At 43.4% G+C, this 26,392-nt stretch overlaps 1 protein-coding gene across 2 annotated transcripts; it reads right to left on the reverse strand.

The window, feature by feature from the left end:
* Nucleotides 1-843: 843 nt before the first annotated feature.
* On the reverse strand, nucleotides 844-26,392 carry spred2a (sprouty related EVH1 domain containing 2a). 2 transcript variants are annotated; one of them, XM_051386424.1, is made up of 6 exons: nucleotides 25,850-26,392; nucleotides 13,577-13,751; nucleotides 12,289-12,457; nucleotides 11,257-11,321; nucleotides 6,636-6,791; nucleotides 844-5,860 (listed from the first exon to the last, which is right to left on the reverse strand). In XM_051386424.1, the coding sequence occupies exons 1-6, from the start codon at nucleotides 25,873-25,875 to the stop codon at nucleotides 5,168-5,170; spliced, it is 1,284 nt and encodes a 427-aa protein (XP_051242384.1). In that variant the 5' UTR covers nucleotides 25,876-26,392; the 3' UTR covers nucleotides 844-5,167. The 2 variants fall into 2 exon arrangements, with proteins under 2 accessions (XP_051242384.1, XP_051242385.1); XM_051386425.1 differs by lacking the exon at nucleotides 25,850-26,392 and adding an exon at nucleotides 15,545-16,694.

The following is a 26,392-nucleotide window of genomic DNA, read 5'->3' on the forward strand; positions in this document are numbered from 1 at the left end:
GTTTAATTTCTCCTTTTGGGGCCATAAACAGGATCCTGAATGTGGAAATGTGCACAGTAAGAACTAGAGTGTGTGTGACAAAGGAAAATGCAAAACAATAAACTAAAATTAAATCTAATTACTAATAATAGTGGTAGAAAATAATTAAATATTTAAAAGTTGAATATAAAAATGACTTTAATTATTATTTTCAATCTGCATTTGTGATTTTTATTTATTATTTAATGATTTCATTGAGTGTGAATTTTATCTCACTGAGTTATTTTTATATACTGTTATTTTCTTTTATTTCCTGTGGAAATTAGTTGTCTGAACTTTGACTCTTCTGTACCTCCCGGGCTTCCATAGCTCCTCCTGTCTTCCTGTGAAAATGCTGCTTGTTAACTGTCGTTATTAGTATGTTTTGTTTCATTTTGAACGTTAATATTTAAGTTCTGTTGATGTTTCAGTTTCAGTTTCTTGCCGCCATTGTTCTGACAGCGGGTCACCGTGTCCATGTGACTAACGTACACATCGACTTCCTGTGTAAATGCTGTTATTTCTGCATGTTTAAGGGACAATTAATGTGCTATATTGTCTTCTGCAGGAGCAAATAAATGCTGGGAAACATTTCAATGAGTTGTCCTCTGTTCGTGCCGGTACAGCTCCCCAGTTTTATGGCGGCGACGGACAATCTGGCATCTATGTGTGTACACATCTATGTTTGGGACGCTCTGGATTACAGGTCTTACAGAGAGTCTTCAAACACCCACCTCATCATCGCCAGGAGAGGAGGAGGAAGACACACACAGACACACACACACACACACACACACACACGTGTAAATGTCACTATCGAGGCTGTTGTGAGTTTCCAGATGATGTATTTGTATTTATACACGTCTCATTGTCTCTTTTTCTGTTAGAAGAGATTTACATCCATCATATTAGAAACAATAAAAAAATAGAACTGAAAATGTACATCATACACTTGATACATATACATATATATATATATATTCTGTTTTTTACATAGGTAAAAATGTGAATTATATAAAAAAGACAAACCAATGAATTCAACCTTTACTTTTTTTTTTTTCTTTTACACTAATTATTTTCTGAAATCAGGACATAGATGAAGAGGAGGCTTCAGGCACTTTCCTTTAATAGCTGAAGTGGACGCAGGCCGAAGACGCTGCGTCCAACAGACAAACCGCTTTTGGTTCACTTTCCTCGCCACAGATAGAAAAGTAAACGTGGGAATCTTCTCCGCAACGAATGGCAGCAGTATCATGAAGCTTGACTGACAGGAAACACGGCAGGAAGAGGACAGAGAGGTGAGACAGGCAGACAGACGGACGGACAGGACGACAGCTTTAGAACAGAGGCCTTCGCTCCTGATTGCTGCTCCACTGAGCCTCAAGTCTCTTTTTCAAATCAAAGATGTGACACAGACGTAGAGTACTGGTGGTTTTTTATCTTGTCGACTGTAGAATACAAATTGTCTTCAAATCAAACCATTAGTTTATATATTATTATAATTATTGATTTTAAACCTTCTAGGCAGCCATTGGTACAGATTGAAGTCTTCCTCTTGTGCGTTTAAAGGACCAAACCAGTGGTTCCCATTGTTTTAACCCAGTGTGAACCACCAGCGACGTCACCCATTAGTTTGTGGAGTCCTGTTTTAAAGTTTGGTCGTCGCCATGTTGGTGTTATGCAGCCAGCGGAGGTCACGTGCTGCGAGAGCCGCCACGTCGTCCAAGACCGATGGCCAAGTCCTAAACAAGTGCGAAAAAAAAAAAAACTGGTTTCAAGCCTCTTGCTCGTCAGAAACTCAGCTGAGACCGATGGCCGCCTCGGAGGAAGGAAATCAAACTAAGAACTGATGGTTTGGAAAATGTTCAGCAGCTTTAAGACACAAACTGTAGCTACACGACAAACTGTGAGAGCTGCTTCATCACAGCGAACGGTCGCACTTCGTTTAGGTTCGTAATCTCAGTTTAGAAAAAAGTAGTTTTTCACGTGATCATGGAATTTACTACCTGCGATAAAAAGAAAACTTAGTGTTAAGTAAAGACAGAGACTAGAAAATGAAAGAAGAAAGAAGGAATACGCTTTGTTCTTTGTGGTGATGAAGAGGTTTCCATACAGAACTGCTGTAGCTTATTACACTAGTTTTAGCTTTGGGAGAATCGCATCCACTCAGTGTTCAGACCTCAGTATGTTAAAGGACCAGTGTGTAGGACTTAGTGGCATCTAGTTGCAGATTACAACCACCTCGCCTCACTTTCTGGTGGACACAAAACTCTTGAAAAGTCAAATATAGAGACAGTTTAGTTTGTCCGTTTCTTCGGAATAAGTGTGGAAACATCCGGCTCATTCTAAGGTAACGCAAACAGTTGTTATATTCAGGTGATTAAACACTAATGAAAACTATAAATATTATATTCCACTCCTGACAGCAGATCCTGTTACACACTGGACCTTTAACAAAGACTCACATGTTTCTGTGAAATGAGCACAAAATCTTAAACTGGAGGTTTAAGACTATTTGGATCGGATCCATTTGTTTACCTCCAAAGATACTCGAAACCCTGTTTACGTTTCTCAACCGATTTCATTGAGTAATTTATATATTTAAAGGTTTGTGACATACGTGGAGTCGAATTATGCTCCAATATATGGCGACGCTGACGTGTCCCAGCAACCAGTGCGGCGTCGCTGTATTGTCTGTCGACGCTCTATCGAGCAACGGTGGAAAAGGAACTGGTGAACAGGATTTAAAGTAGTAAAAACACGCTTGATTAAAATGTTAGGATTGTGTTTATTTACATAAGAAATGGAGATATCAATCCTGATTATCTGTAATCAGAGGATGTGTGTTGCTTTATTAATCTCTAATGTCCGACCCGCCACTTATTGATTTTATTTGTTTAGTAGTTTAAGTATCGCTTTTTATTAAATACTATCATTAGAGCTGTAAAGTTATTACATTTTTATTCCGTTCTGTCTCATTATCATTTTGTCAATCATCTGTGGAGCTGTATGAAAGCTGCTATAGAAATACAGTTTGATTTTATTGATTGATTGATTGATTGATTGATTGATTGATGGTGTCAGGGAAATAATTTAACAATATAATCTGACACAGAGGTTTAATATAACAGGTAATATAGTTAGTATGTAGATCTTTCTATAGTTCTAGGTTGTGACTTTATTCGATGTTTTTCTTTATCTGCATTTTCAGACTTTGTGCTCATTTCATAAAATCATTGTGAGTTCCCCTCAGGCTCCGGCTGAGCACCAACAACACATTTACTACCTTGAAACATTTTTTAAATCATTTTAAGGGGGTACAATTCTAAAGGCTAGTCCCATTTTTTTTTAAAGATTTTTTTTTGTTAAAAAATAGTAAAGAAGTCTGTGGAGAGTTAATTTATAACCGTCAGACTATATATATATAAATATTCTGACGCTTTTTAGTTTAGTTATTTATACCAATAAAAGGATCATTTTTGATATCCAGCCCTTCGACAGTCAGTCTCAGATACATTCTTGATGAACCTCACACACACACACACACACACACACACACACACACACACACACACACCTAATAAGTATCTGTCTTAGCTTTACTCTTACTTTAGTTTTTGTTCTCATCATCAAACAAATTCCGAACCACAAACCAGTAAAGACAGACCAGTATGACCAGTACACAACAAGACTAGAGGAGATAATTCAACGAGGTTCCACTGTGCAAACTGTGTTTAGTTTTTAACTAAATCCAACCTTCTGACCAACAACCAGATGTTGTGTTTCTGGTCTATTTGAGACTGGGAACTGCCATCTTACTGGTTTATCTGCTCAGTTTGCTGGAAGCAGAGCAGCTTTCAGACCGGTTAAGTGCCTCTGCTGAACATCGGGGAACCGCAGCTGCCGACGCAGTGCGAAACATTCATCTTAACGGCTGGATGAACTGTGTGAAATCACAAAGAAAGAAACAGCTTTATCACTGAGAATTTAATGAGAGCATTGAAACTATTTGTAAAGGTGCGGAGCTGGTTAGCCTAGCTTAGCATAATGACTGGAAGCAGGGGGAGACAGTTAGCAGGGTTGTCACTGTTATTTGTAGTTCATTCGTTCAACGTGATCATTTGTTTGCCTTGTGATCCAGCAGAGAAGGGTCCAACTCTATAGGCTTGATAGATTAGATAAAATCTCATTAAATGATCTGTCCGCAGCTGGATTGCGAGAAATAAGCAATCAATATCTGAACCTGACCCTATAATACAGGTGAATTCTGTTAGTTTCCCTCATTATAAGAAAGTTATGAGATGTGAATGAGATTTATAGAGCGATTATCTGAACCTTTAGAATAACCTTTACGTTGTTTCCCCGTGTGGTGTCACACAGTTGTCCTGCGTGTCATTTTAAATTTGTTCAAACTTGATTGTTTGAAAAAGTTACCTGGTCTAAAACCACAAATACAAATTTGTCTACAGATTAAACAAACTACATCACAATAACTTTATGTTTTAGGTATATTTTTGAACTTTGGCTGGCAGTTTCCCCCTGCTTCCAGTCCTTATGCTAAGCTGGCCTAACTACATCCCGACTCCAGCTCCGTACACAGACATGAGATTGATCTCATCTAACTGAACTCAACCTTTAAGGTGAAGCTGTCTCAACATGTGATTTTTGTCTGAATTGATTTTGTGCGTTAAGGTTAAAATGTTTCGCAGCTGCAGTTCCCTCTACAAACACAACATTCATACTGACCTCACACAACGCTGAAAAAATGACATATTCAAGCCTTTAAAACACATGAGTGTAAAAATATAAAGTACCTGTTTTTATATATATATAAATATATATATATATATATTTATATATATATAATTCTATATAGAAATGAATATTCTTTGCTCGGTCTTTGTGAGAATTGGAAGCCATGTTTGGTTCCCAATGTCACAAAAGACGTAAAAACAAAAAACAACAGGGAACCTTTTTTTTCTTCCATCTGTTGAGACAAAGTTCGTTTTCTCATCCATCTGGAAATCGGAGACGAGACAAACAACAACAACAAAAAAACAACGTAAAAATCACAGCGGCCTCCGATTCCCTGCCTCCTCCCATGAGTCTTTGCTGTCTCGCTGTGAGGAGGGCGGGGGCCTGCGACGCCTCAGCCCACAGCTTTGTGTTTCCCGCCACAGCAGTGGCAGGCTACGCCGCAGCGGTAGCACGCCCTGAGGGGGGCGTAGCAGCACATGCAGGGCGCCAGCAGAGACAGGCCCACCAGCGCCGCCCAGCGCAGGCAGAAGCGCTCGTCGCTGGTGTCACAGGAGCACGGGTCCGAGTAATCCCCCTCCGGGTCCGACATGCAGTGGTACAGCAGGCTGTCTGCGCACCACATGAAGCTGACCCGCCTGATGCAGGTCTGAATGGGGTCAGGTGCTTCCTGGCAGCGGCCCCGCCCGTTGTCCTCATGGTTGAACATGTCCTGACAGTAAACGCAGCGCGAGCGCTCTCCGTCCTCCTTCCGCCTCTTGCCTTTGGGCTGCAGGGCTCGCGGCTGCACCGTCACCACCGCTCTGTGTCCGCTGCCCAGCTCCAGGCAACTGGGTTTGCCGTCACAGACTCGCTGCACGTCGCAGCTCAGCGGGTACGGGTAGCTGTAGTCGTGTTTGGGCGGCTCGCTCTTTGCAAAATGTACGTAGGCGTCGAGGTTGTCAGGCTGGGTGAGTTTGTCACGTGTGGAGTTGGCGTGGCGGTAGTCCTCGTAGCCGGTGAGCCAGGTGCGCTCGCGGGGGTTGATGCGTACGATCTCTTCCTCCTCCACCTGGAAGCTGACGTGACGAGGGAACATGTGGACCGCCTGCAGGGACACAGAGCAGATGGAAACTCAGAGGTCAGCAGAAACAAGGAAACACAGCTGCCAGTTGAGTTCATTGAAACTTCTTGTAGCAATAAAGGGTTTTTCTACGAGTGGGTCCCCATTTTGTTTATCTCGTGTACATGAGGACACACAGTCCTGCCAGAGGTCTCTCACTGTTCCACTGATCAACAGGTAGCGGTAATGAGGTAATGGAAGAAGAAGACTGTTAGCAAGTAAACATGGATAAACAATGCTGGAATTAAAATATTCTAAAAATCAGCTTTGGAGCTTATCCGTCTCCTTAGCTTATGGAGACGGAAATGCATTTAACACAGTGTGATTGGGTGAGTAACACTGAAAGAAAACTCCACCTTTAAGTCAAATTGTTTAACCAAAAACTAAGGACTTTACATTATTATAATACATTAGTAGCAAAATTACACTGTTACCATCACCTATGATTTAAAGTTCTTGTTAAAATACTTTTTCTACTATCACTCAGAAGATTTCACTACCAGAACCAAAACACCATGATGTCCGATACCTATTACACATTACGGTACAATTACTCACTTCAAAGGAGGAAGCTGTTCAAAGACCTGGAGCGGCTGGAGAAACATTTTAGCCTGCACACTTCTTTGTACATTTGGTACCCGATGATGAGGCAAGTATTTTATAATGTTCTGATAACTTCACCAACTCTTCTACCGTCTGCAATCTACCTGCAAAAGGAGTCACGTTGACTTGGATCGTGGGCCATTGAGTCTCTACTCACTTGGTCCAGGAAGTAGTGATCGGAGGGTCGGTGCTGCTCGTAAAAATGTCCCAGGATGCAGTGGTGCCGACGGGACTCACAGAAGTTGGGCGGGGCCAGCGTGTGCATCGCCGGCTCTCTCTTCTGGGACGAGTTGGACGAGCTGTCGGTGGCCGTCTGGAGGAAGAGGACAGAGGACAGAGAAGAGAGAAGTGAGGACTGTGTGAACAACCTGGAGGAAGGTTAAAGGGTCATTCTGTGAAGATGTGACGTAGAAGACATTTTTTATGACCACTTAAAGGCTGTCTCGTCCATGTTGGCTTAAAAGTTGAACATCTACAATTCCATGACATCTGGGCGATCTCCATCTCTTGAGGAAGAGCATGTGCTCTGATTGAAAGCTCCAGAACAACTACTAAATAGACTTTGTGACTTTGTTTTGTTAACATATACTAAACTGTATCAATACACAGCTGTAAAACAACGACAATGCTAACAACCTGTTGTGATTTGGCATAGATTAGCCTAGCACGTAGCATATCTAAGTACAGGAAAGGAGGCAGTTGGCCGAGGCTCGGCTCAACTGTTACTGGCACAGAGCATTTTATGGAAATAACAAATTACAACTTTGGTCTTGTTTCTTTCAGCTCATGTGACGTATCAGAAGATCTCGGTTCCTCTCTGAAACCACCTGAGCTTCACTTCAATGTGTTCTGACCCTCCACCAGACTTCTGTGTGCAATTAGACAAAAAACAAGGGGGGAGAAAAAGTCAGAAAAACCTCAAGAACCAAAGCAGCGTGGCAGAAACGTCTCTGAAGTCTTTGTGTTTTTATTGGGTCTGCGCTAAATGAATCCCAGCCCGGCCTTGCGGCCCTGCGAGCGCTCTGCGCAGTGTGTCGGGTTGCGTCATCCTCAGGGTTGACACAAGCCGCAGCTTTCATGTGGATCACTCGGATCACACAAGAAGACTTTTTCAAACACCAGAAACTTGAGGAACCTGCCGAGAACAAACAGCTTTCACACATTTCTAGGTGCAGCTGTGCAGTTTTCAGGAAAAAGCTGTTTTGCCTATGAAATCCCATTAATTCCTCGTGCAATGTGGGCATCTTTAAGGCCTAACAAACATGGTGAATACATTTCTCGCCCTTATAAAAGATTTGCTGGGGTCTTGCATTGTTTACAGGCTTTTCGTCTCCTCTTTTATTAGTGCCCTGATGCACCAAACTATGTGGAATTGTATGACGACTGGGCTGAAATTGTATGACGGTTTTTCAACCCATCTTCAAGTGTATTTAAACACCTCTACCTTCAGACAAGCTCAGCTACTTTGACTTGTGTTGCAGTTCATATCCTATTTTCTTCTTCTGTTGTGTTGCAGCTACCCAGTTGTGGGCCACCCTGAATCAAAACAGTGCTTTTAGCCATACTAATGGCCTTGCTCTATTGATGTGGGTCAGTCCACCACTTTAGTCCAAACTGAAATATCTCACCAAATATTGGATTGGATTAGATTTTGGTACAGCTCTCCATCGTGCCCAGAGGATGACGTTGGTGATGCCCTGACTTTTCCTCTAGCATGAGGTTGACTCTTTCAGATGGAGATGGATTGCCTTTTCATTCAGTGCGGACATACATTTATCTTTGTGAGATTTATATAGCACTATGTTGAGGACCATGAGAGTCCACAGCCAGTTTATTCACAATCTGGGCAGCAGGTGTAGTTTTAGACGGACCACAACTGCTATCCTTAGTTGGGCAAAAACAGTACCAGCTTCTTAACTCATTGAGAGTCATGTGAAGTCACAGACTATTGCATGCAGTATGTATACAACTGGGATATACCACCAAGTCAATGTCGCATTGAAGTTTGACTCTCTCATATGTCCTTAGCCAGAAATTTGAAGTAAAAAAAACCTGCAGTTTGGAACATAGTGTGAACCTATCATGTCACCCATTATTATTATTTTGAAGCCTTGAGTTTGGCATTATAGTCGTCACCATAACAGTTTGTCGCAGCCAGCAGCAAGTTGAGCTGCTCTCATTGACTGCCCAGTTTCAACTCGTCCGTATCAGGAAACAATGGCGGTTCTCCTGCTCACACACGATCTGGTGTTCCAGATAAACAGTAAAATGTGTTTGTGAACAGATTTGAGGAGAGAAATAGTCAACAACAGAATCTGGATCCATATCTGATCAGCACTGTTTGACAGTTTGATCTGAGTTTGGTGTGTTGAGCTGGACGGACTCACTGAGAATGAGCTGTCAATCACAAGGTAGCCCCGCCCTAAAGCATACCCTGCTTTATGGTCTGTTTTACTCTAAATGGGACCATCAGTTACTAAATGAACATCATGCTGTATGGAAGAAGACTGAAACTAGAGACTGAGACCAGAAACTCATCAGGAAACTGTTTACTGAGCTCATAAATCAACTGAGAAGTCGACTCATTTCTCCATAAGACTGAATGGTATCAGTGTGTTATTGCAATAATAGTCCAAATCATTCAGCACTGTTCCTGCTCACTACCATCGTGTTTGCAGTTTGTTGATTCCTCTCGGCCGCTGTAGTACTGGAACATGGTTGAAGACCGTAGCTTTGTGTATTAGCATACATACTATAGCATGGTATTGATAAAACGTCAGAATAATTTCATTTTAAACTGTTTTGTAGCTTTGCAAATTCTGAAATATTCAACCTGTGTTCAAATGTTGTCACATTCTTGTAGTTCAGGGCTCAAAATCTCCAAAGTTACATAACTACATCATTTTTACTCCTGTTGTGTCCTGTCCTGTCCTAAAAACCTCCAACAAACACATTCCACCAGTTCGTCCAGACCTCCTTTGTTATTCGGGGGCCTCCAGAGGAAGCACTGCATCATGACAGGGAGGATTTTATTCACCCCTGACGGATTTTGATCTACATCCTCATTGTCCTCCGAGTCTAACTCCTCTTCCTCCTCCTCAGAGAGACTTCAGAGGTGTAGACAGGACGGATGGGAATGATCTGCAGCCGGGGCGGTGCAGCCACGTTCCCCTCAGTCGGCCCGGCTTTCCACTAAATGAGGCCAGCTATGTAAACAGGCGGCTCAGTGACGGATTACTGACAGGTCAGACTCTCTCCTCCAGCACTGGACATCCTGCGGAAACGATACACCCTGTTTCTTTGAAGCCGCTGGAAATAAGGAAACATTTTACTGGAAAGGGAAGCAGAGAGCAGGAGTCGGTCCCTTCATCAGACTGAGGATGGAGATCTGTTGATGCACTGTGTACGGTATATTAAAGATGTTACACAGTATCAGACCAGTGTACAAATTACACTGTGGCTTTCAGGGAGCCCTGGTTTTAGGGGGGTGGAGCATATACATGCACACACGAATACACACAGAATATTTAACCTGGAACAAAATAATAAAAACAAATGAGATACAATAAGAAAAACAACGTGCAGTGTGTTCAGCGTGCACAGCATTGTGTTTATTAGACACAAATGACCTGAAATCGTCAGAGGTGGGGAGTAACCAAGTACAAATACCACATTACTGTACTTGAGTAGTTTTTTCTTACAACTTTTTACTTTTGCCTCCTACATTTTGACACAAATATCTGTAGTTGTTACTCCTTACATTTAACAGGCTTGTTTCTTTAGTTTTAATGCATATGAGGCGAATTATCCATTATTATTATTTTTTATCATTGCACACCTTCCAGACATCAGGACCGGTGCATATCCCGCATAGATAGACGTAATAAGATGAAACAGACGAGAGAGGGAGACTCCTCATGTCAGTTCGCTTTGCACAGAAACAAAAGTTAGAAACGTCCTTCAGAGAAACCAAACACAAGTTTCGGTACTTGAGTAAAAAATGTGTGTACTTTTGCCACCTTTGCACACGCACATTAACAAGTGCTTCACTATTTCACAAACCTACCGCATCTGTATAAGCAGAGCTGGTTGGTGTATTTTTCACTCCCTCCAGGATTACGAAGGCCTCCTGATTTCATGGCAGCTTTTCCAAAAAATGTCGATGTTTTTAGGTGCGTTTATACAATTAAATTCTGTGATAAAGTGAAAATAGCAGAAACTTTTTGTATAATTAATAAAAAATTGAAGGCCAGACTCAAACATTCCAATAAGGCTGGGTCATGCCTATCCACTCAGAGATGTTCACGTTGCTGTTTCTTTTACGTGTACTGTGTCTGCGTCTCAGACAAACTCCTGACAGAAAGACGGTGAGGTGTATATGTGTGTGCTGCTCCTGGGTCGGTAACAAAAACCAAACCCCAAACAGGACGGCGACGCGTGTCCGTTCATAAACACCACAGGATACCAAACTCTTCCTGTCCGTCAACCTTCCTGTCTAACACCCCACGAATCGCACGCGTAGCAAACAAAAACAGCACCTCCTGTCTGAACTCCTCCCTGCTCCCTATCGTCAAACAGAAATCCTCCTGATACAATATGGAAAGCTTGATAAGGAAGTTTCTATCCAGGAATGTGAATTATGATGCATTTAAAAAAATGACGGCTCCGTATATATCCTCTACATGTCACCAACATACAGAAGGAATGAAAACGGCACTCAGAACTCGACCGCATCCTCAGTCGTCAGTGTTTTAACAGCTGGAGGAAGAGTTTCTCACCGTGAAGACGTCGTCATCGCCGAGCTCCGCCTCGTTCTGCAGCGTGGACGAGGACGTGGTCGAACCTGGAGAACACACAGGAGGATCAGTACGATGGGAACCTTTTTATTTCACCAGCTGCTTTCACTACGGTCGGGACGCAGTGGTTTGCTGTACAAGGCTACAGTGGCTCTAATCACGGTCCAGGTCTGGGTTTGGCTATTTTCAACTGTAGTGTAGCCAATGTGTTGCTGGCCAGCTAACAGTCACTAATAGAAAGAAGAAAGAAATAAAGCAAAAATTTGGCTTTGGGTTGGGTCTAAAATTTACCAGTACCAGCCCAGTTCAGTTGATCCAGGTCTTAAAGATGCAGGTTTGGGTTTAGATCTCAGTTTAGACCTCATATCAAAAGCATCCTTCACAACAAGGTGGTCTACTTAAAGGACATTAGCTTCTTTACTGTCTTACCTAAGCATTCATCAGTTCTACACAGATAGGACGTGTTATGTGGCCAGAAATCAGAACTAACAGAACCTGTGAGTACTGGCCCATTTCAGGCACCGGTACCGGAACAATGTGCGTCATATGAGGAACTACAGGCAGCTACGAGCTGAGCTATGGGCGTGGTTTATTGGTGTATTCAATCTGAACTGGGAAGTAGGAACCCAACCTTGACCTCAAACATCCAAGATGGCTCCTCCGTGGTTTCTGATGTTTCCGATGTTTGACTACGTTATGGTCCGTTGATCCGACTGGTTGAAGTTTGCACAGAACAGAACAGATGTGATATATGGTTCATCCAATCACCTGGCTAGGACTTTTTGAAAAGCCCTTTATGGGTCTGAGTATCAAACCACCTGTTGCAGTCAGATATATCAGGTGTGTATGACATGAACAAGTAATTGGCTAAATACGCTTGACTGCCTATTCCTCTGTGAGCACTGAGATTACTGATCAAGTTCTGTAGTTTGCAGTAGTGTCACTTAAATAAAGTGTGTGGGTCCTTAATCCCTCAAGTGTGAAGCTACAGTTAAGTGTGTGACCAGTGCGTACCTTCTGTCAGGTCCTCGAGGGCCTTCCTCACCCCGCGGTCGAAGGCCCTGGCGTCGGCCGGACTCTGGAAGGTCAGACCACACTTTCTGTTGTCCACCTTCCAGTGGTGGAACGTCGGCGTGGCCTTCGTGTAGACCAGATCCTTCTTTAAGAAACACTCCAGAATCACCTGGACACAATTCAAACAAACAACATTTTACGACCTGTATAATAAAGTTTCTAGTTCAAAAGAAAGTGAACGCAACTCAACCAGGCGCTTCTAACAAATATGTGTAATATGTTCACAAATTCTGTTCACACAGTATTTCTTCTCAGCATTTTCTATCTTTACAGTGACCACTGATGATGCATTTTACAACACAGAAACATCAAGCGAGGTCGAATGAAGACACTCAATGTGGTTTTATCACAGTGAAGTCTTTGACATGTTTACATCCACATGGCAGAATTGGTCTGACCCATACACTCTGCCCAAATACAGCAATGAGCTACGGTCCAGAGGTGGTCCAGATCTGGTAGCTACATATGGCCCATGACATATCCATATCTCTGGCCTATGTACAGACTAGTTTCAGCAGTTTTTTGTGTTTTTTGGCAGCATTTTCTCATTTAACTATTTTTCTAAACATAACTGCACATGCAGTGCTGACAAGGGAGGAAAGTGAGACAGTTGGCTGAGATGTGGTTATTTCATGGGCCGTAAGTGGCTACCAGATCTGGACCACCTGTTGACTGTTATTCATTGCTGTATCTGGGCTGAATTTAAGAGGGTTGTATGAGCCGACACTGGGCCAGACCGATTAATCCTTCCTGAGTCCCGCTCCTTTTCTCTCTGTGCTCCAATAAGAATTGATCAAGCCTCGATCAACTTCCTCCTTTCCTGTACTTACTGTAGATATGCTCTCTTCTAGGCTATGTTGAAAAGACCACATTTAAATGATGGTTAAAAGATTTAATTGGAAACTTATTACCTTGCTAATCAATCTATCTTCAAAATGTAGTTTTATTTTCAACATAGACAACGCATAGCACATAGCAAATCTAAGTAAAGGAAAGGAGGAAGTAGGCCGGAAGGACTTAGGAAGGATCAGTATTTCTCTGTGGGGATCAGTTATCACGTCAGGACTACTGAGAAGAAAGAAAAAAGCCATCTAGAGAAACTGTTTGATCATCAGGTGGTTTCTGGGAAATGAAGTTCAGAAACATGACAGCGAGCTGCAAAGATGGGAGACTCAAAAAGAGAAAACATCTCATTGTCTGTATTCCAATAAAATGCTTCTGGACCGACCTGCTTGTCTTTGAGGCGTTCTCCGTGGATGAGGAAGGTGTTGCGTCCCAGCAGTTCGGTCGGCAGCAGCCTGCACACGCCCACTCTGCTCAGGCAGCCGTCCTGCGCCAACCAGCCGCCACTCGAATCGTCTCTGGTCATCACCACCGCTTTGACGCGCACAATGTAGCTGTCACTGCAACGCGCGAGAGAAGCAGTTAGCAAGACGGCCAGCTGAGGGAACCAAAGCACATTTTTCCAAGAATGTACTTTTTGTCATTTTGAAAACGATTAAAATCTATATGGATAATAATTTTCACCATCAGATACTCTGCGATGAAGAGAAAGCTCTAAAAGCATGATAGAGATCCAGACACAAAATGTTCAGAAAGGTTCAAACACACTCCAGGGTTGATGCTACCTACATGAAGCTTTCACAGTGCAGATTCATCTATAGTTTATTTCACAAGTACACAACCTGATGATTGGTAGGATGTAATGGCTGTGTATGGAGTCACGGTTCGGTCTAGCTGCCGCACGAAGACAACACAAAATGTAGACTGATGCAGAATTCACAAGTGTGAGATACTTTTAGCTGTTAGCGTGTGCTGAGGTGAGCACACAAAGCTGATTGGTGCGCAAGTTTTTATTTATTTACACAATAATACAGAGCAAAATACATACAAATAGAAGACAGTAATTACAATACAGGAGAGGAAGGAAGCCAGTCTTCCCCTATTTTACCTAAATACAAATTTACAAAATGACATTATTACACAACAAAAACGAAACGAATCAAAGAAAATCAGTACGAACTCGCACACTTTACCAACCAATGGTGTAACTGGCCCCCGATTTGCTGCAGTCCTGCCAAAATAAGTTGGGAACCAGTGGTCTGATCTTTACAGTGTGTTATATTTTATACGTTTATACGTTTCTTAATGTAAAAACCGAATCTGCAAAGTAACTCGTAACTACGGCTCTCAAATAAACGTACAAGTATAAAGTAGTATATAATGGAAAATACTCAAGTTAAGTGCCTCAAATTTGTACTTGTATTTGTACACACTACTTGAGTAAATGTACTTAGTTACTTTCCACCACTGGAAATAGGCAGCGCCTGAAATGGAATAAAATGACGCCTGAGTAACTGCGTTTAGCTTAATGCTAAAGAAACAGCGCTGATAATGTCCTTGTAAAAATGCCAAACGTTAAGTTGTGGTTAGTCGTGCTGAATGAAGGTAGTGGTACCTTGAGTGGTCCAATTCAGGCACTGGAAATAGAACTCCTGTGGTGACTCACTGATATCTCTCTCTCTATAATGACAATTATAAAGGCAGCACGAGAGGGAAACGAGAGGGAAACGAGAACAATAGACTGCATAAAACGAAGTCTCCATGACGTCACCCCCAGGTTGTGAAGCTCAGTGTGGTCGGCCATCCTGGCAGTCCTGACTCCGCCGGCTCCCGTGTTAATCCCACAATGGGCAAAGAGGTGGAGCTGAATGAAGACTTACTGAAACCAGCCGCCTGTGACGGCAATTTAATTTGGGGCCTTATGGAGAGTGACTCACTGCTGGAGCCAGCCTCCAGTGGACGCTACAGGAACTGCAGGTTTTGTTGCTTCCTTGTTCATCTGCAGCCACGAAAGGTTGCTGCACGATGAGAACTCGTAACACCGCCAGCATCTGCAGCCGGGTGGCCTTGTCCTTCTCGTCGCCTCTGGAGCGAGTCATCACCGAACATAGCATTACTCACCTGTGATCTCTCTCTCACACACACACACACACACACACACACACACAAGAAACCCCAGACAGACCCTGTGCATCGTCCGGTCTGAGCCGCCAGCAGAGACTCAATCTTCACATTCAGAAAAACATGGAAGCATGAACACGGCAGCGTCGAGGCAAAATACAAAAAGAAGAAAATACGAAGGTTGGGATTAAAAATAAAAAAAATACTCTCTCTCTCTCTCTCTCCGTCTTGCCTTTTGTGCTCCGACATCTCTCGTACATCCTGTTTCCACGGTCACAGTGTCACAGCGGTCTCCGTTGACGACAGGTTGTCGAGCTGTGCTGCTGCACGCCGCCGACGCCACATCCTAACGGGCCGAAGAGAGGCGGGAGAGACGCTGCCTGCCTCGTCTCCAGCCTCACACACACACACACACACACTGCTTCCCTCCGCCGTGTGATTCAGCCTGCCTGTCAAACAGATGGTGCTTGTGTGTGTGTGTGTGTGTGTGTGTCTAGCATGAGTCATCACTGCATTTGCCGGCAGCGTGCAGTGACACACACACACACACACACACACACACACACACACACACACACACAGGAGGGACTATATACTGGAGTTTGGTTCCAAAATGAGAGATCCTCCATTTGCAAACAGTGACACCTTCACTTACAAAATGACTGATGATGTGAAATGAAGCATTTACAGTTTTCTGTCACAGACCTGCAGTCAGTTTTTGGTCAGTCGGTTGGTTCATCTATGCAACTACTGGCCATGAAATCAAAGGACGATTCCACTTTATTTCTACTCGTTAAGGGCCCCCAATAGTCGACTCATTAGTCGATGTGAAGAGTCTCAGTCTGATAGTCGCAGAAAAATACAAACTACATAAAACTCCATTCCTGAGCTGCGCTTGGTCACCAGGACGAAAGTATCACAGGATTGTTGCAACACGGACCTTTTCTCTTGTAACACAGGGAGTCACTTACCGGTGCGCTGTTGCATATGTTAATCGTACTAGCTGCTCTTAGCTAGTCAGCGGTCCTAATAGCTGTCAGTACCTGCAGAAACCTGCTTTGAAGAATCATCTTACCCTACCAACAAGCCGAGCTTCAAATAAAATATGCATCCAGGTTTACATAAACTTTACAGGATATTTTGTTATCTTAATGAACTTCCAGGTGTTTCCATGACTGGAAAACTAGTCTCTAACTGGGTTCCCACTCTTTGAGAAATCATTTTCCAGGCGTCTTCTTGACGAGGACTTCCTCACAAAAGGTCATATAATTACTGGTAGCCCTCGCACTAGTTCAAATCAAGTAGACTTGATTTTATTGTTGTAAGTACTGTTAACATCACTGTGCATGTATTTATTATCCCCAACAACAAACTTGATTGTTTAAAGGTTTTTTTTAAATTTTACACCCCCCACCTTTTTTTTTTTTTTTTAAAAAAAGTTAAAATTAAATATTTTAATTTATTTTTTTTAAAAAAAAAAAATAATAATTTTTTTTTTTTTTTTTAAAATTATATATAAGAGAGAAGTTATTTTTATTAATTATTTGGTGGTTTTAAGAAGGGGAAACTAGTCTCTAAATTTCCAGGTTTTCAAGGAAACATGAATGATATGATAACTTAGGCTGTTGCTGCTTTGATTGACAGGTAGGTGCCGTCACAGCTGGCGGAATCAGGACTGCCAAGATGGCGAGACGGCCAAAGCCGATCCAACTGGGCTTCACAATGGCTCTTCACGGAGACTACGTCCATATTGAATTACACAGTCTATAGTTATCATTAGACTGGTCGAGTCAGTCCAGGGTTTTTTAATCATTTCCCACCGGTGACATAACACACAATCATTATTCAGCCACTAGAGGTATGTCAGTAAATCTCTGTCACCACCGGAGTCCTTTTCCCAGAAAATAACATTTACTCAAATTTAAGGTACTTGTACTGTATCTATTTTTACATGTATTTTTACATTTTATGCTACTTTATAGTTCAACTGCACTACATCTCAGAGGAGATAAAGAGAAATTCAGTTTGTGTTGAAACAGAGACAATCCTCACACTGGGGACACTGGAGGAACCACTGGCTGATATTCTTAATTCATTTATCAATTATCAAAGTTATTTATTAATCGTTTGTTGTACAATGTAGTCCAGTGACTACAAACATGGGGGTCGCCAAAGCTCCAACAGGCCTACATCTCAGCATTTGGTTCACTTTAGTGAAGAAAGGTAATGTTAAAGTAATGCAAATTGTCTGCTCAAAATTCCTCCAAATCTCTGGTTTTACACAAACTTCCTGCAGTTACTGAGTTCACTGTTTGTGCAGTTTTTAATATAATATGAAATATCTATAAAATATGTCACTGAATCAGTTTACTGACTGATAGAAAAGGGGTCCCTGAAGGGAAAAGGTTGGGAACAACTGATATAACCGACTTTAATAAGTGTATCATAAAAAATGCAATAAGGACGTTCCAGTCAGCAGCCATACATTTACCCGAATGACAGCCTATCCCTGGCAATGTGTGTGTGCGTTATATAATATCACACACACACACACACAGACAGTGGATAAGAGCTGTCCTCCCACTAACATTCAACCTACATTTTCTAACCTGGAAAGACCTTCAGGGGGATGTATGTGTGTGTGTGTGCGCCAGGTGTCTCAGTGCTGTCAGGCTCATAAAGAGAAGGTCAGAGGTTTATAATGTCCGACGCCCACCTCCACCCGGGCAGGTGTGGTGATGTCATCCGTCCATCTCCTCATGTTTTTCTCTCACAGTTCATCAGAAGTGACTCAGACATCATTTACACAACTCCAGTTACCGTCTTCTCTTCTCTGAAACAATTACTTGGAGCTGGAACTGGTTTCATGATACAGAGGTTGGTGCTCTCACCACAATGGGAGATGCAAGTAAGTCAAAGTCTTGTCAGAGCCTCACAGTGACTGAGAGATCAGTTTCTGGCAGTAAAAAAGTAAAAAATTACTTCAGTTTCAATATTCTGACCGACATCCAGCCTCACTAATGAAAGCTGCCATTAGCACAGGGTTTAAGAGGTATTTTCACTTGTTCATGTATTATTATTCTGTTGTGGTTAGGTATGAAAAATATGGTAAATTTTAAGGATAAACACAGAGTTTAAATAACATTTGAGCAAGCTTGGCAGCCCGTAAAACCTCAGTCAACTTTTCTCCATTCAGATACTAAGATATGCTAATTTTAAAACGTAAATTAGATAAATCTTCAAAATGTGGTTGTTTCTATAACATAGATTAGCCTAGCACGCAGCATATCTTAGTACAGGTAAGGAGGAAGGTGACCGAGGCTTATTCAGCTGTTACTGGAGCGCAGAGCGGCGGGGCTTAGGAAGGGTTAATTGATTTTGAACATAAATGAGAACAACCACGCCCATGTTTGGGTGAAACTAACATTGTAAAAGTGCTGAGTGACACCGTTCCTAAAAGCTGCTGCGTCGCATTTTATACGTCAAACAACAAAAACTGTAACAGTAACTTTAGGATGAAAATGACCCGGACAGTCAATATGTGTCTGTCTGTGTCCAACTCTTCCTCACAGGTTAGTTAATGACAGACAGTCAGTGAGTGTGTCTGTGTCCAACTCTTCCTCACAGGTTAGTTAATGACAGACAGTCAGTGAGTGTGTCTGTGTCCAACTCTTCCTCACAGGTTAGTTAATGATGTTACTGAGTCAATGTGAGCAGATTGTGTCTGTAGATTGAAGAGAATCAGAGTCTCACTGAAATAAAGGTTTTACTTCCTTAAAACAGCCATTTTTTGAATGGAGTTTGGTGTGACAGTGTGGAGCAGAGGGGATTTTACCCTTAATAATTCATATAAACTGAGCTGACCTACCTTCTAATAATGAACCTTATAGCGAGCTTAAAGTGAAAATAATCACAGCGACATACATCTAGCAGAGAGTACACCGTGCAAAGGGTGGGCAAAGGCAAACTACTTGACACAAAGACCATCCAAAAAAACACTGCACATTTTACTGAGTTGCTCTAAAACAGCAGGTTAGTCGACCCAGAACACATCAGCAACACAGCAGAGGTCACACAAAGAGAGAGAGAGAGCATGAAACAGCAGAGGTCACACAAAGAGAGAGAGAGAGCATGAAACAGCAGAGGTCACACAAAGAGAGAGAGAGAGAGAGAGAGCATGAAACAGCAGAGGTCACATAAAGAGAGAGAGAGCATGAAACAGCAGAGGTCACAAAAAACACCAGAAAAGTCAGCACAGTTTCCAGATTATTAAAAATAAGTTTTCAATCTGCTGGTTGTTTTTAAAAAAAAGTTACCCAACACCTGAAAACAAATCCATCCGTAATTTCCCAATTTAACAAACTAATTCAGTTTACTAATTTTACCCTGTAAAAAATAACAGGAAAGGTTGAGCTCATGTAAGAGACGCAGTGAAGTTTCTCCACTGATCTCAGGACAGTAAAACACTAATTAGCCTACGATTAACAACAATATGTGGGTACCGAATGGCAGATCTGCTACTGAACTCAGATCAGTGGGATATTGACGGCACTATAATCATAACATTTCAGCCCTTTAATAGTGGCGCCTATGCCAGGAACTAAATTTAGTCCCTGGTTCCTCCGGTCAGAGCGCAGGTGAGGTTCCCGAGTCCCCAAAAAAACAGTTTACTTGGTTCCTGCAGTGGAAACAGAATACAGATAGTTGGACATCCCTGCCCTCAAACAGCCCCGTCCTCAGAGGACACGGTAATGAAACGGCTGCTTAGAGCACTTAAACAAACAGCGTGACACACACACACACACACACGCACACACACACACACACACACACACACTGTGGGAGCTGACCAGAGATTCAGATAATAGCCTCTGGTGGTCTGTTTGCTCCATCATCATGAAAGACAAACACACACACAGTACATAACTACACACAATGCCCACAGGAACACACGTGTTGTCAACAATCACACACTCACACACACACACACACACTGTCCATCCGGGCTCATGACATCATCATCATCATCAGCGTAGAAAATGTTGTTTCTCGGAGGTCTGGATCAGCAGAGAGCAGCAGCAGATGGCGATCAGCTCGCTCTCTGCCAAACTTCTCAATGACTTCCCTCCCTCGCTCGCCCCATCACAAAGACCGCCACTGTACTTTCACCAAGTCGACCGAAAAACAACAGCAACACGCCCTCGCTGACCTCCAGCTGGGTGATGTTTTCATGTTTTTGTTTTTTTTGTCACCGGATGTGTGAAACGTGAGCGGAGTCGATCTGCAGGCCGTGCGGTACAACCGAGTCGACCCTAAAGGAAATCCATCTTCCATTAGTGGCGTCACGTTGCCGGTTGGACGCCGGCCAATCGCCTGCCGCTCTGACGGTGACACAAAAACTCGCCGTTCCAGGTGAAGGAGGAGTTCAGTTCGGTTATTGCACAGATCCACCGTTTGTTTGTCTTATTGTGTGACATGTTCGGATCCAGACTATTGTTAATTTTGATTGTGTCCTGTTTAGATTCAGTGTTGTCTTGTTCTATTAGACAATTTACTGTAACTTCTTTACAGAAGTGAACCAAATTCAGAGATATCGGCCTACCGTGTTTTCTGACACGCCATAAAATCAAGAAAAGCTTGTGACCCCCTGTGAAACTTTGGCGACCCTTAATGGGGGGCCTGACCAATCAATCTTGTGTTAAAAGCACTAAACTGTTTATGTGTAAAAGTGAAACTTAAATAAGTCATTTATTTGTTTCTGATCACAGCTGAGAGAAGATAAATGATCTAAATGATATCATTGAATTATCGCAGAGCCTCGTTACATAGTGACATAACCTCCACATCTACGACCACCTCAGCTGCAGTCACCGGGCACCAGCAGCTCAGATGGAGGTCAGCACTGATATAAAATCAATGTTGTCCTGTGTGGGTGGGGCCACTGCTGCCTGCGACCTTTCCTCAATGTCATTTTCAACCCCCTCCCCTCCCTCTGGCATTATCGACAGCTCTCTGTTGGCTGGTTTGGGGGCATCGGTTTGCCCGATCAATAGAAAACACCCCCACAAAAACACTTCTGGAGAGGAGCAGTGGAGAATTTCAGTCCCTCACAGTCCCGAAAAAACCAACAGTCCTCCACCCAAAAACAAAAACTACTGACAGGTTTCTCACTCCTTAAGAAATCATATTCCAGGACCTTTCCAGGACATTTTCCAGGAGTCTTTCTTGACAATACAGGACAGCACAAACAGTCACATAATGTACCAGCAGGCCTTTTATCTCTAGTTTTAGTCCTTATTTAATGATGCAACTTGATTTAGTTTAGTCTCATTTATAAAATATTTAAAATGTGTACATTGTTTTACTGATGAACATATATCTCTTCAAAATGGCCGCTTTACCTGTTAAAGCAGTAAGAAAGGAACGTTGCTCTCACAAAGTTGCATAAAGTTTTTCATGCATTTCTATTTGTCATCACGGTTCATCTGAAAACCACTGTTGGATGACTGATCTGTGCAGATAAATGAATGTTAGGAATAAAGATACTGCTATTCACCATTGAAGTGTGGCTGCACAGGCGAGAGAGGGAAACTCAACATCAGGACCTGATTCACCAGACATTGTCCAGAGTTCACGTGGGGGAAAAAAAGTTGGTTCTGAAGGTTTTGATGGATGCAAAAGTGCTTCCCTACAGTTGCCAGCCGTGGATAACGTCCGCATTTCGTCTCCATCGCTCGAGAGAACCGGGATCAGGTTTTGACCTCCTTTTTACAAAAGCAACAACCAGAAGAAACACGCAGCTTTCAGATACAGATTTGTACATTGATTACAGTTGCACTGACTCAAAACCTGGAAGCATACCCAGATCTACTAAAAAGAACACTGCTCATTACTCGCTGATTTTTGACTTTGTGTTTTTAAAGGACCCGTGTGTAAGATTTAGTGACATCTAGCGCTGCAGTTGCAACTCCGTCGTTCGCCCTCTCCTTCCAGGTATGAGGGAGAAGCTACAAACGGCCCTCTCTACAGCCAGTGTTTGGTTTGTCCTGTTTGGCTTACTGTAGAAACATGGAGGTTCAACATGGCGGACCTGATGGAAGGAAGCTAAAACAGCTCATTCTAAGGTACAATAATGATTTACAGGTGATTAAACACTAATCAAAACATACCTATGAATATTAAATTCCATTTCTGACTATAGATCCTCCTCAGTGTTACACACTGGACCGTGCAGAGCTTGTCGAGGGGGGTTGAGGAGTAGCTGGTTGGGTACACGTTCCACCAATCAGTGGGTTAGCTCAGCCTGTCTGCAGGCCCCGGGCAAAAAAACTAATGCTAAAGGTAAATCACACTGAGACTGCTATGGAAGGAGGGACAAAAATAGGATTTTGATAAGTGACCCCAGTGGAAATCACACCCTTTTTTCTATAGAACAGCCTCTGTCTGCAGCCTGGTGCACTCTGGGTAAACATTTCACAAGCTGAGCCTATTATTTGGCTGTACGCGGCCGTATGAGTCATGTGTTTACCTGCAGGGGTGTGCACAGCTCCGGGCTGTCGAGAGAAAAGGAAGCCTGCTTCGTCAGGTTACCTGCTGCCCACGACAAAGCTTTGCTCAGGACTCTGTGGGTGCGTTCAAAGCCAACGTCTTCTGAGCGGTTTATTCAAACTCGGCAGCTTTTCTTACAACCAAGCAACAGAATGTGGATGCCTGAAGTCTGTGAGTTTATTCAGATAACGGTTCGCTGCTCATCCCTGCCTGCTGCCTCCTGAAAGCTATAATCATACCCAGCATTAGTAATAAAAGCAGTGATTAGAGGGCAGAAGCGGTACAAATAGTTGCAGTGGCAGTATCACCGGTGGTGGCGGTGCTAGAACTGGTAGCAGTTAAGGGATGTCACAAGAACTGTTACTACCACGTCGATGCCACATTTGGTGCCTGTTTTTATAATCGTCAATGTCCTCACATTTCTCTACTTGAAGTATATTTTTATGATTATTGGTAATTATGACACGAAACTTTAATCTCGTCCCACGTCTGCTGCCATTAATGCCAGAGGAAGACGAAGAACCTTTCAGACGGCAACAAGTTTTGGCATTATGACTCTGTTTGGTTGAGGCGAGGGGTCGCACAGGAGGAAGAGGAGGACTCCTCCATAATACTGACTGATATCAATACAGGCCGAGTATGATACAGGCCACAAAAAGCACAGCTGTGATAGAAACGGAGTGGCGGTGCGACTCCGGTCTGCGCTGGGATTTTACAACAGAAAGGCATTAAAACGTGAAGTAAAGAACTGAGGTTGAGACGAGTGGAAAGCAAACAGGCACTGATGGCACAGCATCGGGAGTCATTTGGGGTTCAGGATCTGGCCCAAGGACACTTCGACACGCAGCGGGAGGCGCCGGGGGATCGAACCGCCAACCTTCTGATTGGAGGAGTAGTTGTTCCTTTTCATTTTTCACTGGAAGGCCTCTGTTGTTGTCATTGTTTGTACTGTTTTGAATAAAGGAGTGCATGTTGGAGGATTTATTGTTTTGTTTTGGTTTTCTACCGGTGGTATAGAATTGGGTTTTTCGAGAATTGTGGAATTTCGCTGGCGTCGGTATCGACTACAACAGAAAGTCGATACCAACACAGAACAACAGCAGCTCATATGTACAATATTATCAGCGGCTGTGCTCCTCAATACTTCTCAGATAACAACGGTCCATACTCGTACAGCCGCACTATAACACCAGGGCCAGTGGGCCTCCAGTGAATAACAATCTCCTTTTCTTACACAGGTACCATGTTGTGGAACTACGGAAGCCCGTTCCCGCCAATGTGACGGGGAAAAAAAGATTCTGTAAGTCATTATAATGAGAAACCTTCTCAAAATAATGACTTAGTATCTAAAATAATGAGAAACTTTCTCGAAATGGGCGTCCTTGTGGAACAGCCCTCTGTTACACATCAAGTCTTAGAGCGACTTATAGAAGTCAGGTGAGGACTTTTTTTGTGACTGATCAATTAAATTTGCAGCATTGTTATTTTAGCTGTTCTTGTTTTTTGATGAAAGTATTTTAGATTTTGTGGAAATGTGCTTTTGTCTTCTAACAGCTTTTGGGGGCCATGTTGGAAATAAAGTGTTTTCACTGTAACATCTCATCCTTTGGACACATGTTTCCTGTGTGTGATGATCTATAAATAAAATCAATGAACTTCGTACAGTAGTTGTATCAGAGCTAATGTAACAATAGAAACAGTAGTTGTGTAGCAGGTAACAGCGGCAGCAGCCAGGTGCTCACACTGCAGACGTTTCTGGCTTTTGACAACTGCCAATAAAGTTTCATCTGAAATGTTTCCCGACTTTTTTCTCTGCCTGTTTTTTCATTTCCCTTTGTAATGGTCGACTGATACGTACGGAAGCTCATTTCTGCCAATGTGACGGGGAGAAAAAAAAGATTCTGTTAAGTCTTTAAAATGAGAAACTTTGACTTTGTATGTCAAACTATGACTTTGTGATACTATAAGTTTCTCCTTTGAACGACTTACAGAATCCTTTTTTCCCGTCACGTTGCTGATGTTTAGAGAGCAGAGCTGCCGATGGCTGATATATAACGCCGATGTCAGGACAATATGTTTACAGCAAGATGAATGAGAGTTACAGTCGTTCCACAGCCGCCGCGCTGACGAGGCCGTCTGAGGGAATGTTTCCATTAATCGCAAAAAATTCAACCAACTTCAAATCACAGCGGCTTTTACACAAATTTGACCGATCGTTTGTTTCCTGCACAAAACCGTCGAGCCATACGTCACCGAACTCACTTCCTTGTCTCTAGTTTGGAATACGCAGACATGTTGAACGCGACTGTGTCACATTTACCCTCCAAACTGTGATTTTACTCTCACTGGAGCACACTGCCTGCTAGTTTTTAAAATAATTCGACCCCAAAAAGAGCCTGTGAGGGACTGATTATGGACCATAAACACAGAGGGGAACCAGACTTCACTTCATGGATCGCATTTTATGGTCTCACCTCACCTGAAGCATTTTAAAATTCAAATTAATTTCACTTTTCTGGGCCTCAACAAAGTCTCATGAGAGGGGATAAGACTTGGTTGAACTGCTCCCAACCTGTAGACTCCCTGATGGTGACTCACAGCACACAGTGGCCTCATTCTGAGGGGTCAGAGGGGCCGAGAGCCGCTGCTTCAGCCCGCTGGAGGAACACCTTCCTTTCCTGGTTGCCAGTGTTTTTATGAATGAAGGACAACATGGGAACATGGGAAATAAAGAGAAACCTCCTCTGTCCCCGCCGTCCATCACCTCCTCTCTCCGACCTCAACCCACCTCTCCCTGAGGAGGAAGAGGAAGGAGGATGAGGAGGGCCCCTGCACCCCCTCATCACAACACATCAGCACCGATCCATGTGATCAATGCTCAAAGCTCAGCGGCGGCGCGCAGCCGGTCGGATCTCAATGATGGAGGGAAAGGGGGGGTGGGGGGTATCATTGAGGGGTACAGGGGTATGTGGGGGGGGGGGGTACTCACTCGTCTGGGCGCGTGTCCTCGCTCATTTTTTTCCGTTTCACCTCCGGTAACAATAAGCTCCCGCCGCGGCTGCACAGTGCGGTGTCTTCATGGTTCCTCGCCCGTCAGCGGCAGAAGCGGCAGGAGCGGCAGGAGCGGCAGGATCCGGTTCTCTCCCGCTCTGAGTTCGGTTCGTGAATCCCGACGATGTATTCTCGGATCTCCTCCTCCAACACCTCCTCCTCCTCCTCTTCTTCTCCTCCTTTTACTCCTCAGTTAATGGAGCGCATCAGAAGAGGCGCATCCGATCTCCTCCACCTCCTCCTCCTCCTCCTCCTACGCCTTTTCTTCCTCTTCTTCGTCTTCCTCCTCCTCCTCCTCCTCCTCCGCCTCCGCCGCCTCCTCCTCTACCTCCTCCCCCGCCGGCCCGGGCTGGAATGCGGTGACCGAAAATGGTGCGCTGGTATCGGTGAGGATGGCCCCGGACGAGCCCCATCTCCTCCTTACTCCATGTTGGATTCAGTGCGCGCAGACAGAGCGGAGCGGACTGAGGAAGAGGAGGAA

This window comes from Dicentrarchus labrax, unplaced genomic scaffold (genome assembly GCF_905237075.1).
Source record: "Dicentrarchus labrax unplaced genomic scaffold, dlabrax2021, whole genome shotgun sequence".
Classification (NCBI taxonomy): Eukaryota; Metazoa; Chordata; class Actinopteri; family Moronidae; genus Dicentrarchus; species Dicentrarchus labrax.

Coding starts and splice junctions, on each gene's coding strand:
- spred2a (XM_051386424.1), bottom strand. CDS start 25,875: ATGAGCGAGGACACGCGCCCAGACGA. Junction 13,752..25,849: donor GAGGACACGCGCCCAGACGA/GTGAGTACCCCC, acceptor CGCGCGTTGCAG/TGACAGCTACATTGTGCGCG. Junction 11,322..12,288: donor CCTCGAGGACCTGACAGAAG/GTACGCACTGGT, acceptor TGTGTTCTCCAG/GTTCGACCACGTCCTCGTCC.